Source organism: Camellia sinensis, chromosome 1 (assembly GCF_055761805.1).
Source record: "Camellia sinensis isolate YWXY chromosome 1, ASM5576180v1, whole genome shotgun sequence".
NCBI lineage: Eukaryota > Viridiplantae > Streptophyta > Magnoliopsida > Ericales > Theaceae > Camellia > Camellia sinensis.
Genome location: NC_138961.1, coordinates 134,121,623 through 134,134,476, shown reverse-complemented (window position 1 = coordinate 134,134,476; position 12,854 = coordinate 134,121,623). Strand labels below are relative to the sequence as shown.

The window sequence follows — 12,854 nt, the reverse complement described above, 5'->3', positions numbered from 1 at the left end:
TTCTGGAATGAGCACCTCCGGCTTGGGTAAGTGAGAAGGGGTGATATATATGCTAGGGTCGTATGACACAACCCCAGTTTGGATTAGGTTAATGCGTTTGGGAGGTGGAGCTTGGTTATGTGGTAGGAGGGGGTTGGTTGTGACATTTGGTTTCTCCGGAGGCATAATCACCCTGTTGTCGATGAGGTCCTGAATGTCATGACGTAATCGAAAACATTGGTCGGTTTCGTGACCATGTTGTTGGTGTTAGGCACAGTACTTTGCCGGGTTATGAGAGGGAGGAATCGTATTTGGCAATGGCCGCGGTTCTAGGGGCTTCAAGTGCCCTTTCTTGATCAAAACCCCCAAAGCTTTGGACAGGGGCATGTATAGTGGGGTAAAGGTTCTTTGGCCTCTGGGGGCATATTTAGCTGCCTGCGAGCTACTTTCGGACATACCGGTAAGGGGTGTAGCCACAAGGGTTTTGGGAGGGGTGGTGGTGACCATTCCTACATCTGAAGATCTGCCAACTGCAGCATTGCTTGTGCCTACATTTGTACTGCGGTTGAATGCCCTCTTGGGCTGCTGCTCTCTTTCAGGGTCAATCAGACCTTGTTTCATTGCATCCTCAATCTGCACCCCAATCTCATGTAGGTCTGCAAAGGTGGAGAGGGGAAGAACTATCATCTTCTGGATGAGCTTGGGTTGGAGGTTGCGCACAACCATCCGAATTTGATCCTTGTCAACGGGCCTGATGGTCATCATTGAGGCCTTGGCCCTCCAACGGGTTACGAAGTCGGAGAAGCTCTCCTTCGGTTCTTGCTTGGTAGTCTCGAGATCGCGAGTTGTGACCTCGATCTGTGTATTATAAGAATATTGAGCTATGAAGGCCTCAACCATCTCCTCCTAACTCCTCTTAACAGAGTCTTCCAATTTTGCGTACCAAATGGCTGCTACACCCGACAGGGTTCGGCCGAACAAAGAAAGCTTCTACAATTTGGAAAGGCCTATCGGCCTAAGGATATCTGAAAACAACCGCAGGTGTACCATGGGATCCCCAGATCCATCAAAGCGGTCGATGTGTGGCATTTTAAATCGATTTGGCAGCGTCACGGATTTGGCAGCGTCACGGCCGAGTCGGTATACCCATCCTCTATATCTGGAATGGATTTCACACCTTGAGACTTCTTGAAAAGTTTTTCTAGCTTTCTTACTTTTAACGCCGTTGGATTTACCTCAAACTCAAACGGCGAATCCACTAGGTTGGTGGGTGTTTTAGATAGATGGAGTAGGACTGGGGGCGGAGCTGGCCCTGTCGGAACGTCCGTATTTTCCTGGACATTTGGCATCTCCCCGAGTATTGGAACTCTGGTTGGGGTAGGAGGTGTGTGTGAAGCAGATGCTCTGGTTTGCTGCTGTAGTCTGGCAATTAAATCTACCTATTGGGTTACTACCTCGACTTGACGTGCAGATACTTCTGCCTAACAGGCAGCATCCTGCTGCATGGTTTTCATACTTTCCCGGAGCTAGCGCATCATCGCTTTCAAACCTGCCATATTGTCTGGATTGGACTGGACAATTGGTATATCTAACTCTGTAGTAGGAACTAAGACCTCAGCCTGACTGTTCAAAAACCACTGATCTGATAACCTTTGTACTGATACACTGCGCCTTCTTGACCTCCGCCTAGCAACCAGGGGTAAAGAAATAAACACTGCTTGTCCGTCTATCAAATTCCTGGATCGATTGAGTCTTCGACCTCCAACCCAGAGTGCTCGGGGAATATCTGCCTGGTCAGATGCAATTGTGCTAAACTACCTTGCAAAAAGATAAATAAAGAATAATAAATAAATAAACAATCAGAAAAACGGACAGCATAACGGCTTTAAATAAACACAACACACAGTTGATATTTACGAGCTGAAGTACACTGTTCTCAAACACTGATCACTGTTGCCCAAATAGCTGCCCCAAAACTGAATCTGATACTCGCAGATATAACTGATTCTCAAAATACTGATGCCCTCAGGCCTGATACCCAGACTTGCAAACTGATACGTGCAACCTGTAGAGACATACTCTTACAACAAGTAGCAAGCAAGTGAGAGCCAAAACACCCCTATATTGGGGTAGGGTTTTCCTGTCCTATTTTGTCAGGAGCTAGGGTTTCACTATGCACACAGCGGTTTCAAACAACCTATAATCGGGAAAGCAACTTGTCCTAGTTTGGAATAGTCACTATGGATTTCGAATATGCACTAGGTCGAATGGTCAAAAAGGGTGCCCCGATAAAAATCGGGGTTTGTGTTCCCGTCGTGGCAGAGCCCGTAACCGGTCAGCTTTATGGCACGCTTCTCAAAGCGAGTCTCTGGCAAACCAATCAGGAATAGCATACGGCAAACACGGTGTCCTAGGCACACCAATGCAAATGCAATGCAAAGAAACACATAAGTATGAACAAAACACAATATCATGAGTTCGAGTCAAGTTTTCTATTTCCCTAATAGAGTCGCCATAAACTATAGACGCGCCCCGAACGCCCCTGGAAGAATCCCGTTTCGTTAATTTGGGCTTACCACATGTTCGGACTCAAATGTCACGGTTCTGAATTTAATCTCACAATGTGCGATGTGAGACCGATAAATCACCAAAGAGTCCAAATTCGGAAAATCGTTTTGGAAAACTGATTTTTATAAAGAAGTGCCAAACATGGACTGCTTTGCTAGATACAGAGTCACCGCCTAAATATTTTATTTTGGGGGAATTTAGGAAACCCTAACTCGTGCCTAAAGCCACGTGTCCGTCATCACCAAAGTTGCCTCGGCTCGGGAACTTGGGTACGATTGGGGAAGGTCATTTAATGAGCACCCTCGCTCGCCCGATCAAAGATCGGCCTGTACTAAGCATGATATCTTTTTTTTGAAAACACATGTGCTCTTATTCCGGTTAATTAGCTAATCTTACTATGTGATGCGCACAGCAAACAAGTATAGACTAGATCGCCTAATTTCTAATTTGAAACCAAGCATCGTATATCCGTTTGTTTGGAAAATGGTTTGAAGTTTTCTACTCGCGAGTAGGCTAAAATGCGGATTTCAATGAATTGTCCCAATTCAAGTAATCTAACCTTCACCCACACGCATTCAGACAGTTAATCATGTAAGCAAATAGCCTCATGGCAAGCATGTTTTCATGGCAACATTAACACACATGTAGTATGCTAAAGCGTAAACACTCACAGTGTACTCCGAGCCAAAACAAAGAACTAGTTAGAAATCAATGCATGATCCTAGTTCATGTTAAATGGCTAATGCAACACATGCAAAAATGCAATTAAGATAGGCTCGGCTATCCTAAGTATGTCATGTGAGATGCAACTTGGTACACGTATTCAAATTGGAATTGAAATACAATGCAGTGAGCATGATGCGCCGAGCCCGGTGCATTCAATACAGACGAATGGATGCAAACATGCAAGCATAAGGTATGCTAAATGAAATATGCCCTAAAACTAACCATCGTAAGCGGTAAAGTAAAAGGGAGAAAGAAATGGGGGTTGGAAGACATACATCACCCACACGCATGCTTATTACAACAATTGGCCCTCTCGAGGGAGAGACCGAATAAGGAGCTAACTAGCTAATCTAAGCGAATTAAACTAATTATTACACAACAAATTAATTAACTAATCCTAGTTAACTAATTATTACAGAACAAATTGAATAGCTAACGCATTAACTATTAAAGGTATAGACCAAAGCAAAACCTAGCTATCTAAGCATGGTAGCGAAGGAAAGCAATAAATCAGGAGCCTCAGAGGTAGAGGAATGCATGCATGTCCGGTCACCTTGTTCGGAAATCAATGCGATGCCCTGATTTGCCTCTGTTTTCAGAAACTTGCACCAAGCTCCAGGAAGATGAAAATCCACCTTGGGAATCCAGTGGGAGGGTGGCCGACCACTTTTGGTCTCTCCAGACCCCTACCGACCACTTTTTGTTGTTGAAAACCAAGAAAAGTGATCGGCTAGCTACTTTTTCTGGCTGGTCGACCAGTTGTTGCTACCAGACTCCAATTTTCTGTAACAGAGAGCAAGAAAGGGCATGGCAATGTATTTGCAAGATATGTATGCACAACCACCCTCTGTATCATGTCATGAACTCAAGGGAGTGTAGGTTCTCGACCCTCGGGCCACCAATCGCGCATTTCAATGCATGATGGCCGAGAGGTGAAGTTGCACAATTCAATATGAAAATGAATGCACAAGTGAACACATAAAGTCTAAAACTCTATCATGTATGATCAAGAGCGTCGGCGACCAGAGATTAAGGCATGTTTCATCACTTTAAGTATGAAACGTCTCTCGTTTCCCGTGCTTGGACTCAAGGTTTTAAAAACTGGACCGGTGAGCGAATCGGAAAAATGATCGGGTGGACGGGTCATCGGTTCAACCGGTGGGTTGAACCGGATCGAACCGTGACGTCATAATTATGTCATAAATAATTTTTTAAAAAATATAAATTAATAATTTAAATATTAAATTTTCATTTTTTTTCAAAAAAATTCGTAAATATTTTTAGTGATGTTTTTCTATACTTAAAAAAAAAATTCCTGAATATAAGCCATAACACTTCACATACTAACAACAAATAAAATTAAAGATGAAAATTTAGCCATTAAAAACAACAACCATAGCAATAAAAATTATGAAAGCATCCAACTAAAGCAATCCATAAAACATAAGTTACAAAAAAGACAAAACTAAGTCCAAAGTTTACAGACAACACAACATAACATCACAAACAATCTTTGATTTTTGCCTAAATCTCCTAGGGACGATAATTTAGCCAATCATCATCATCATTCTCACTCGCATTTGCACTAGAGCTCGGATTGTTTGATCTATTATCAATGTTCACGTCACCAAAAGATCCCAAGTCGATATCATCTCCAAGAAGTTCTACCTCCATATCATCCTCAACATCATCTACAATAGTTAAAATAAAATCATTAAGCTATCATTTTGATAATGATAGATAATAAAAAAAAATGTTGCTTAATGATGAAACATTATTTTCTAACCATCTCGTAGACCATGACATTGCTTCTTATATCGTGGAGACTCATCTTCTTCATAAAGCATTTTTTCAAGCTCATCATAATCAAGCAATGGAGGCTCCTCTTGTTCTAGTCTTTCTTCTTCAATAATCCAAAACTCGGTTTTGTCAATGCTTTCAATGTCAATGGGATCATAATTCCTTGTTTTGTAATACTTCCTATATTAATTCAATTGTAAGACTAAATAAACGAATAAAATAAAGAATCCATTAGTTACTATATGAGAGAGATTAATTTACCTATTCTTCTATCGCAAGTTGTAATGAACATACACGAGATCATTAAGCCTATGATGTTCTAGTCTATTCCTCTTCTTTGTATGTATTCGTTCAAAGGCGCTCCAATTCCTTGCACACCCAGAAGAGCTGCTAGTTTGACTAAGAATTCGAATGGCTAACTTTTGCAAATTTGGAGTACTGTGTCCAAACATCTTCCACCATTCATCTTATTATCAAGAAAGAAAGAAAGATATTATAAAAAATAAAAAATAAAAAGAAACAAGAAATAGATAAATGAGATAAAATATTCTAATCAAAAGCATATAATAATGATAATTACTATTAAAAAAAGAGAGAGATTACCAGGTTGTGTTTTCTTTGATGTAATAATGGCAAGCTCTCTTCCAAAACTATCTTGTCGATCTCGAAACAATCTAAGTTCATTCATGAGCTTTGTTTTACTTGATGTGGCTTTAGTTTCAATCACATCAAGTACACTATTCATAACCTCTGGCTTTTTGCAAAATGAAGCTTGATCATATTGAAAAGTTGGGTTCAACCAATAAGCAGCCGCATGTATATTGTTTCGCAATTGATTATCCCAACGAGTTTTAATGATTGTTGTGTAAGGCCTATACAACCTCTTATTTCTGTTGAAAATATCTTTAATACCTTTGATTGCCCTATACATGCCTTCATAAACATATCCCATGGACGGTTTCTCATCTCCATCAACAATACGCAATAGACACATAAGTGGCTCAACAATCTTAACAATGATGAAGCAATCCTTCCAAAATTGTTTATCTAAAATGATATCAATGGCATCCTTTCCTTTCTTCTCTTTGGCAAACCTTGAACTTGCAAACTCCTTACTTGTCACCAAAGCTTGCAAATCATGCATATGCTCATAAATACTATGCAATGCAAGGAAAGTAGTGGCAAAGTGCGTTGCTCCTGGGCGCACAATTTCAGTCTAACTCTTCTTCTTTCTCAACCGAGCTAACAACCATGAACGGTTGTATATGTACCTTGTCACCTTTGATGCGTTAATAGCAAGCTCATGCACATGATTCATCTTGGAAATTTCACTTAAGATTAAGTTCAAGCACTGAGCTGCACATGGAGACCAATTTATAAATTTGTAAGTAGCATTTACAAGTTCTCCAGCTGCTTTATAATTTGCTCCATTATCTGTCACCATATGAACAACATTCGACACTCCTACCCACTCAATAACCTCTAGAAACAATTTAGAAAGAAGAGTAGCATCTTTGACAGCATCAGAGGCATCAATTGATTTCACAAAAGCAATTCCCATAGGGCTATAGACAAGAAAATTTATTAGATTTTTTTGTCTGCCATCAGTCCAACCATCACCTATAATAGTACATCCACAAGCAGCCCACGAACTCTTCAAAGTGTCAATATACAATTGAAGCTCTTTTTTTGAGTCTCTCAATAAAGGAACTCAAAGTTGATGGTACGTAGGGACCTTATATCCTGGACCAATGGCAATTGCGGCATCAAACATGGGCTGAAAATAAATGGAGTTCACAGCATTGATTGGAATACAAGTATCATAAAAGAATTTGCCAACAATCATATGTGCTCTATGTATGGCTTCTTTAGTTTGGAGGGCACTTTTGATAGTTGGTTGAGAACCCGGAGTGGTCCTTGGTGCAAAATAATCATCGATTTTTGTTGGTTCATGTCTCTTCCCCTTCCCTTTCTGTGTCATTGGTGCTCTACTCTTATTCCCACGTCCAGCTCCTTCATTGATTGAAATGCCCTTATTGTTCTAAGGAATTGTTCTCACAACCTCATCATCCTCATCATCAACATTAACATAAACATCATCACCCTCAAATTGAAAGCCACCTGGACCATAAGGATTTAATTGATCATAATTTTCTTCACTTTGCTTCTTCTTTTCATCAAATGCTTTCAAAGACTCATGCATTTGATATTGAATATCTGGGGGAACTTTTTTACATGGCCCAACCTCACCTGACTTCTTTGCAAGATGTTGCTTCATTCTATTAATCCCTCCACCTTTAATAGTTTTCCCACAATACATACATGAGTAAGTCTTCTTCCCATTGGCATCTCGTCCCTCAATAACATGTGCCCATGCAAAATCAGATTTTCCCCTTGTGGCTTGGGTGGAATTAGCTGTTGAATTCTGGCTAGATGACATCTCTTACAACTACAAGGTAGAATAAGAACAAATGAAAAAAAGAAAAAAGAAAAAAAGTAAAAAATGGTAGAATAGGAATAGCAACAGTGACAAAATTTAGTATATCATGTGACAAAATTTTTCATTCTATTCTATCTATAGCAACAACAGTAGTAGCAGGACAAATAATTTTGCATTCTATCTACAGCAACAATTAATTTAGTATATCAAGAAGGAGATCAAATAGACCCAAATTATTAGAGGAATTTTTTTTTTCTTCGTAATTTTCTGTGAGCATCCAATGATGATTGTCCAGCCTCTACTTCATATTGGGATCTAGGTAAAATTTTCCTCCTCCACTAATTTTGGACAAGCCAAATACAGTATACATTTTATTTTATTTCTTTTTGACATTCAAATCGAAAGGTGAACAACAGGTATTGTCATAAACAAAACTAGTATTGAAGAAGTAGTTGTTTGACATTGGGAAATTAGTGCACCATTTCAATTCAAAATATGTTTTCTCTATATCATTGACAGGTTAAGTTTTTTATTTCTAAAAGAGCACATGCTAATAAAACAAAACAAACATGCTCATTGGGGTTAACCCCTATTGTCAGGCCAATTTGTATGAACTGATAAAATTGCTCTGTATGTAATATGATTTTACATATATATATATATATATATATATATAATTCAAGTATAAAATCAATTCATGGAAGCATCTCAATATATTCAATAAATTTCCCTTTACATATTTCAATCATATATCTTCCTATCTAATATTATTAATTCTGACTATAATTTTTAACTGTCACTTATTTTCATATCCTGTAAAAATCATACTTTGGATCTATCTATAAAGGGGAAAAAAAATTCTGAAGAAAAAAATAGAAAATAGAAGAATAAAAAACCTGTATATATTTTTCAAAAACAGATCTAAAGATTCATCATTCTGATGCTCTAACAGAACCGTTGATAATCAATAAAAATAAATATGTATATATATATTTCTAAAGAATACATAAGTAGACCCAATAAAAAACAAATATTTTTCATTGAGGAAAAGGAAAATCAGTATGTAAGTAGACCCAATTTCTTTGAAAAACAAAGAAGGAGATTCAAAGATTCATCAAAAGAATACCTAGAGGCTGCTGGTGGCTGAGATTCTTGGCAGCAGTGGTGGTGAATCAGTGTGTAAAGTTGACAAGTTGATTCGTTAATGGCGAAAAAAAAACAAAGAGATAGATCGCATGCTCTAACAGATGGAAGGAAAGAGACCTGTGTGAAGAAGCCCTAGATGGCTGAGAAGATAAGCAATGAAAAAAAAAGCAGATCTAAATTTTTTTTTTTTATATATATAATCAAACTGCACCGGTTCAATTAACCCGGAACCAGTTCGAACGGTTCACCGGTTTCACCGGTTCTATGGAAATACACCGGTTTTTATATGTGACTGGTTTTGGAGGGCCAACCGGATCGAAACCTCACTCGGTCACCGGTTCAACCGGTTCAACCAGCCGGTCCGGTCCGGGTTTCAAAACCATGCTTGGACTAACACCTATTCCAAACACAGTGCAAGCAAGCATGGCATATACAATGCGAATAAACTACATGGCATACTCAATGCAATGTGACATGATTAACTTCACAAAGCTAATGGCATGGACAATGGAAAGTACAAGGCATACATAATGCGATGAACAATGTGGCATACTCAATGCAATATACATGGCATATTCAATGGACTTAAACTAAAAGGGGTAGACCTCAGTCATGCCCAAATCAGTGGCCATTGGTGATGAAATGAAGGCACATAAAGCAAGGCATGCATGCACAATGCATTGGCCATCAAAGAGGCCAAAGAGCACAACTCTCAAGAGTGCTCGATGAGTGACAAAAGTGGAAGTGTAACAATACTAAGTGCATTGAAATGAAGCAAGAAATGATGCCAAATCATTCAAACAACATAAGTAAAGCATGCTAGGGTCCTAAGGCATGAAAGCTAGCAAAGAGCAACACAAAGGAGGCATGCAACACATGGCACAAATGCATGAACTAAGCATGGACAGAGCTCAAGTAAGTAAAAACAAAGACCTAAACATGCTGAGATGAGGGCCCAAAGGCCTAGGCGTGCAAGCATGCAAGCTAAGGCCATAACAAGGCCATAATGCATAACACTTAAAGACATTCAAAGCATGAATGAAGTGGGAACATAAGCATGCTATAAGCTCTGAAATGTCATGTTAGATGATGCTAAATCATGTACACAACACAAATGAAGTATGCAATGATGCTCAAAGCTTGAGGCAAGCAAGGGCACTTGTACTACAAGTATGCAAAACATGAAGCATGTGATCAAGGCAACCCAAAACAGTCCTAGTACATGTTAGAATGAGTCTAAAACATGCATGGAAGTAGGCCAAAATATGCTAGCAAAAAGGGCATGAAGCATGATTCATACAAGGCAAATAAGGTGGGTTACACTACATCTATTAAGACCAAGCATGGAACGACTTAAGCAATAAAAATCAAAGTTATATCATAGCAAAATAACCCCAAATAAACACTGAAATCGTGGCTCGCAAGCAAAGGCATGAAGGCATACGCAATGGTTCATGTTAAGACATAAATGGGGAAACCCTCCAACGCATTGAATGAGTGATAAATGCAAGTGCATGGCCATGAAATATGGACTGAAATCACATAACAAGTGATGCCAAATCTTTCAAATAAGCCAAGTAAAGCATGCTAGTGGACTTGGTGTACAAAGCTAACAAGCTAGATTGAACTAGAGCTATACAAAGCAAGTCATGCATGGCCAAAACAACTAAAATCAGAGCTAAAGCATGTTAAAACATGGACAAAAGCTTCATGAAGTTAAGTCAAAAGCATGCTAGAATGACATGTCACAACATGATGCATGTTAGGCTATTTCATGGAAATGCACTACAAGTGCAAGGAGCATGCAAAGGCTAACCAAACCAAACCAAACCTAAATAGAGGTATGACATGGTGAAACAAGCCCAAGAACATGCTGAAATGGACACAACATAGGCTAGAAATACATGCTACTTCATGGAGCATACAAAGCTAGTGTGTATGATTTACACTACAAGTGTATTAACCATGCATGGATTGACCAAGACAAGTAAAAACAGTGGTATGCCTCAGCAAAATAACCACAAATACATGCTAAGAACAAGCTAACACAAGCTTAGTAAAGGTGCTCAAACATGAGGCATATTAAGGCATGTAAAGAAGACACAAGGAGAGGGTCATCCCCTCTCCTTCTTAGGACCTTAAAACACCATCCACAGGATTTCAGTTGTGAGAAGGCCAATACAAGGTGGTCCCGAAGCTCACAAAAAAAGGCTCAAAAACAAGGCCAAACAAGGCCTAAGAGGGGGTAAACAATCCCAAACACAAAAGTGATCTTAAACAAAATTTTTAAGCATGCAAAAACAAAACTTTTTATCAGTTATGAGCCAAGCTTAAAACAGTATTCAAGATAGGCTAAAAGCTTAAGTAAGAAACAGGGATTTAAAGGTCAAAAGCTCACCCTTGAAGACCCTCTTTATAACTGCAACTCCAGTAGGCTTTTTGAACTTAAACCAATCCAAGAACACCAAAAACAACCTCAAGGAGCCTCAGCAACACAAGCAAGATGTTTAAGTGTGTGTTTGTGCACAAAACTAAGACAAATCTACACTTTTGAGCACAAAAATGAAGCAAACAAGGCAATATAGATACAACACTATATCTATCCTCTTCCCTCAGATTTTCTGAACCTAGAGGAGGGAGGAGGAGCTTCCCTCTTATAGAAGAGGAAACGCAAAGCTTCTAGGAGAAGCTAAGCACCAAGGCAATCCCTCCATACACGTGTATGGAGGATGAGTCTAATGTCCTCCAGGAGGAAAATATCTCCAAAAAGGTGCCAAAAGGCAGCTGACCACTTGCTAGTTTAAGTGGTCGGCCGACCACTTTAGGTGGTCAAACAAAGCAAAAACTGGTTAGCCATAGGTGGGAGAGGTCAACACACTAAATGCAAGGTGGTGGTGTGGTGGCCGACCAGAAAAGATGGTCCAAAGACCAAGAAAACCAGTTATCTGACAAGAAAACTAGCTGGAAAAAGGAAAAGTGGTCGGCCAGGAGAAATACTGGTCTCCCACCCTTGTACCACCTTCCAAACAAGGAAAACAAGGTTTGTACTAAAAACAAACCAAATCGGATGCAAGACGAGAAAACGGGAGGCAAAGCACGCGGCCGAAAGCCCCAAAAACTAGCTAACGAGCACCAAAAGTGGTATGCAACCACAAAAGTGGTCTCCCAAACCACAGTGTTCCTTTAGGCAGAGGCAACAAGGTGTGGTTCAAAAACCACGCCAAATGGAGAATGTTAAGCGGTCCCGAGACAAGGCGCACGGCCAAAGGTTCCAAAAATCAAAAACTAGTCTTCAAATGGGAAAAGTGGCCTACGACCACGAAAAGTAGTCTACGACCATAGAGAGATAGTCTACATGACCACTCCCTCCCTCCGGGAAGGGAAAACAAGACTTGGTCCGCAAACCGAGCCAAAGCACAAAGAGTTTAGAGGCCTGGAGGCAAGGCTCTCAGCCAAAACTCCGAAACCTCAGAACGAGCATAACACGCACAATCACCGAGCGCCCAATCGATGACGTCTGAGTCTTAAGGTCGGTAAAAAATGGGGTGTCTACAGTGAGAGTCAAGTTTTTGATCATTTTGTTGTGCCCATAGTAACTTATGCGTGACCTTTTACAAATAGAAAAAACGTTGAATTTGTTTTTTGAATGAAATTCTATTAATAAGCTCGAGTGTTTAGAAGGATCCCCCCTAATGGTTTGAGTGAATTCTGACTTATCAGCGCAAAGTCATTCATGATTTCAAAAATTTTAAGTTGTTTCTTTTGCAAAATTTGCAAAGATAGGTTCAGAATTGTGCACGGTATTTTACATTATCCTGGGGATCCTCTTCACCGTTAGGCAATCATTTTGGCAAGCACGAGGCGACTTCTAGACCTACAAGTATAAAAAAGCTTTCAGACCTCACAATCGTAGAATTTCTCGCTCTGGTGTTTTAAGAAATGGACAAAAGAAACCAGAAAAGAAGAAAAGAAAGAAGAAACCTGAAAGAGAAAAGAAAAAGAACAAAAAAAGAATGAAGAAAAGAAAAAAAGGAAAAACAATCAACCATCAAGCCAAGGGAATCCATGGGAATGAAATCCAATTAATTATGAGGAAAGGAACTTTTGTTTGCATTCAGGAAAGTCGATGCGAGGAGATACCATAGTGTAAGAAAAGCCAACTTTGCAAATGGAGCGAAAGAAAGAACAAAGGCAT

At 39.6% G+C, this 12,854-nt stretch overlaps 1 protein-coding gene and 1 long non-coding RNA gene across 2 annotated transcripts; both read right to left on the bottom strand.

The window, feature by feature from the left end:
• Positions 1-4,636: 4,636 nt before the first annotated feature.
• On the bottom strand, positions 4,637-5,418 carry LOC145789966 (uncharacterized). Its single transcript, XR_014328517.1, has 3 exons — positions 5,335-5,418; positions 5,060-5,253; positions 4,637-4,964 (listed from the first exon to the last, which is right to left on the bottom strand). It is a non-coding gene; the product is annotated as an uncharacterized LOC145789966 (long non-coding RNA).
• A 208-nt stretch (positions 5,419-5,626) lies between these two features.
• On the bottom strand, positions 5,627-6,217 carry LOC145820011 (uncharacterized). The gene has a single exon (XM_082914267.1). It carries the CDS (start codon positions 6,215-6,217, stop codon positions 5,627-5,629), a length of 591 nt encoding a protein of 196 aa, XP_082770393.1.
• Positions 6,218-12,854: the final 6,637 nt, after the last annotated feature.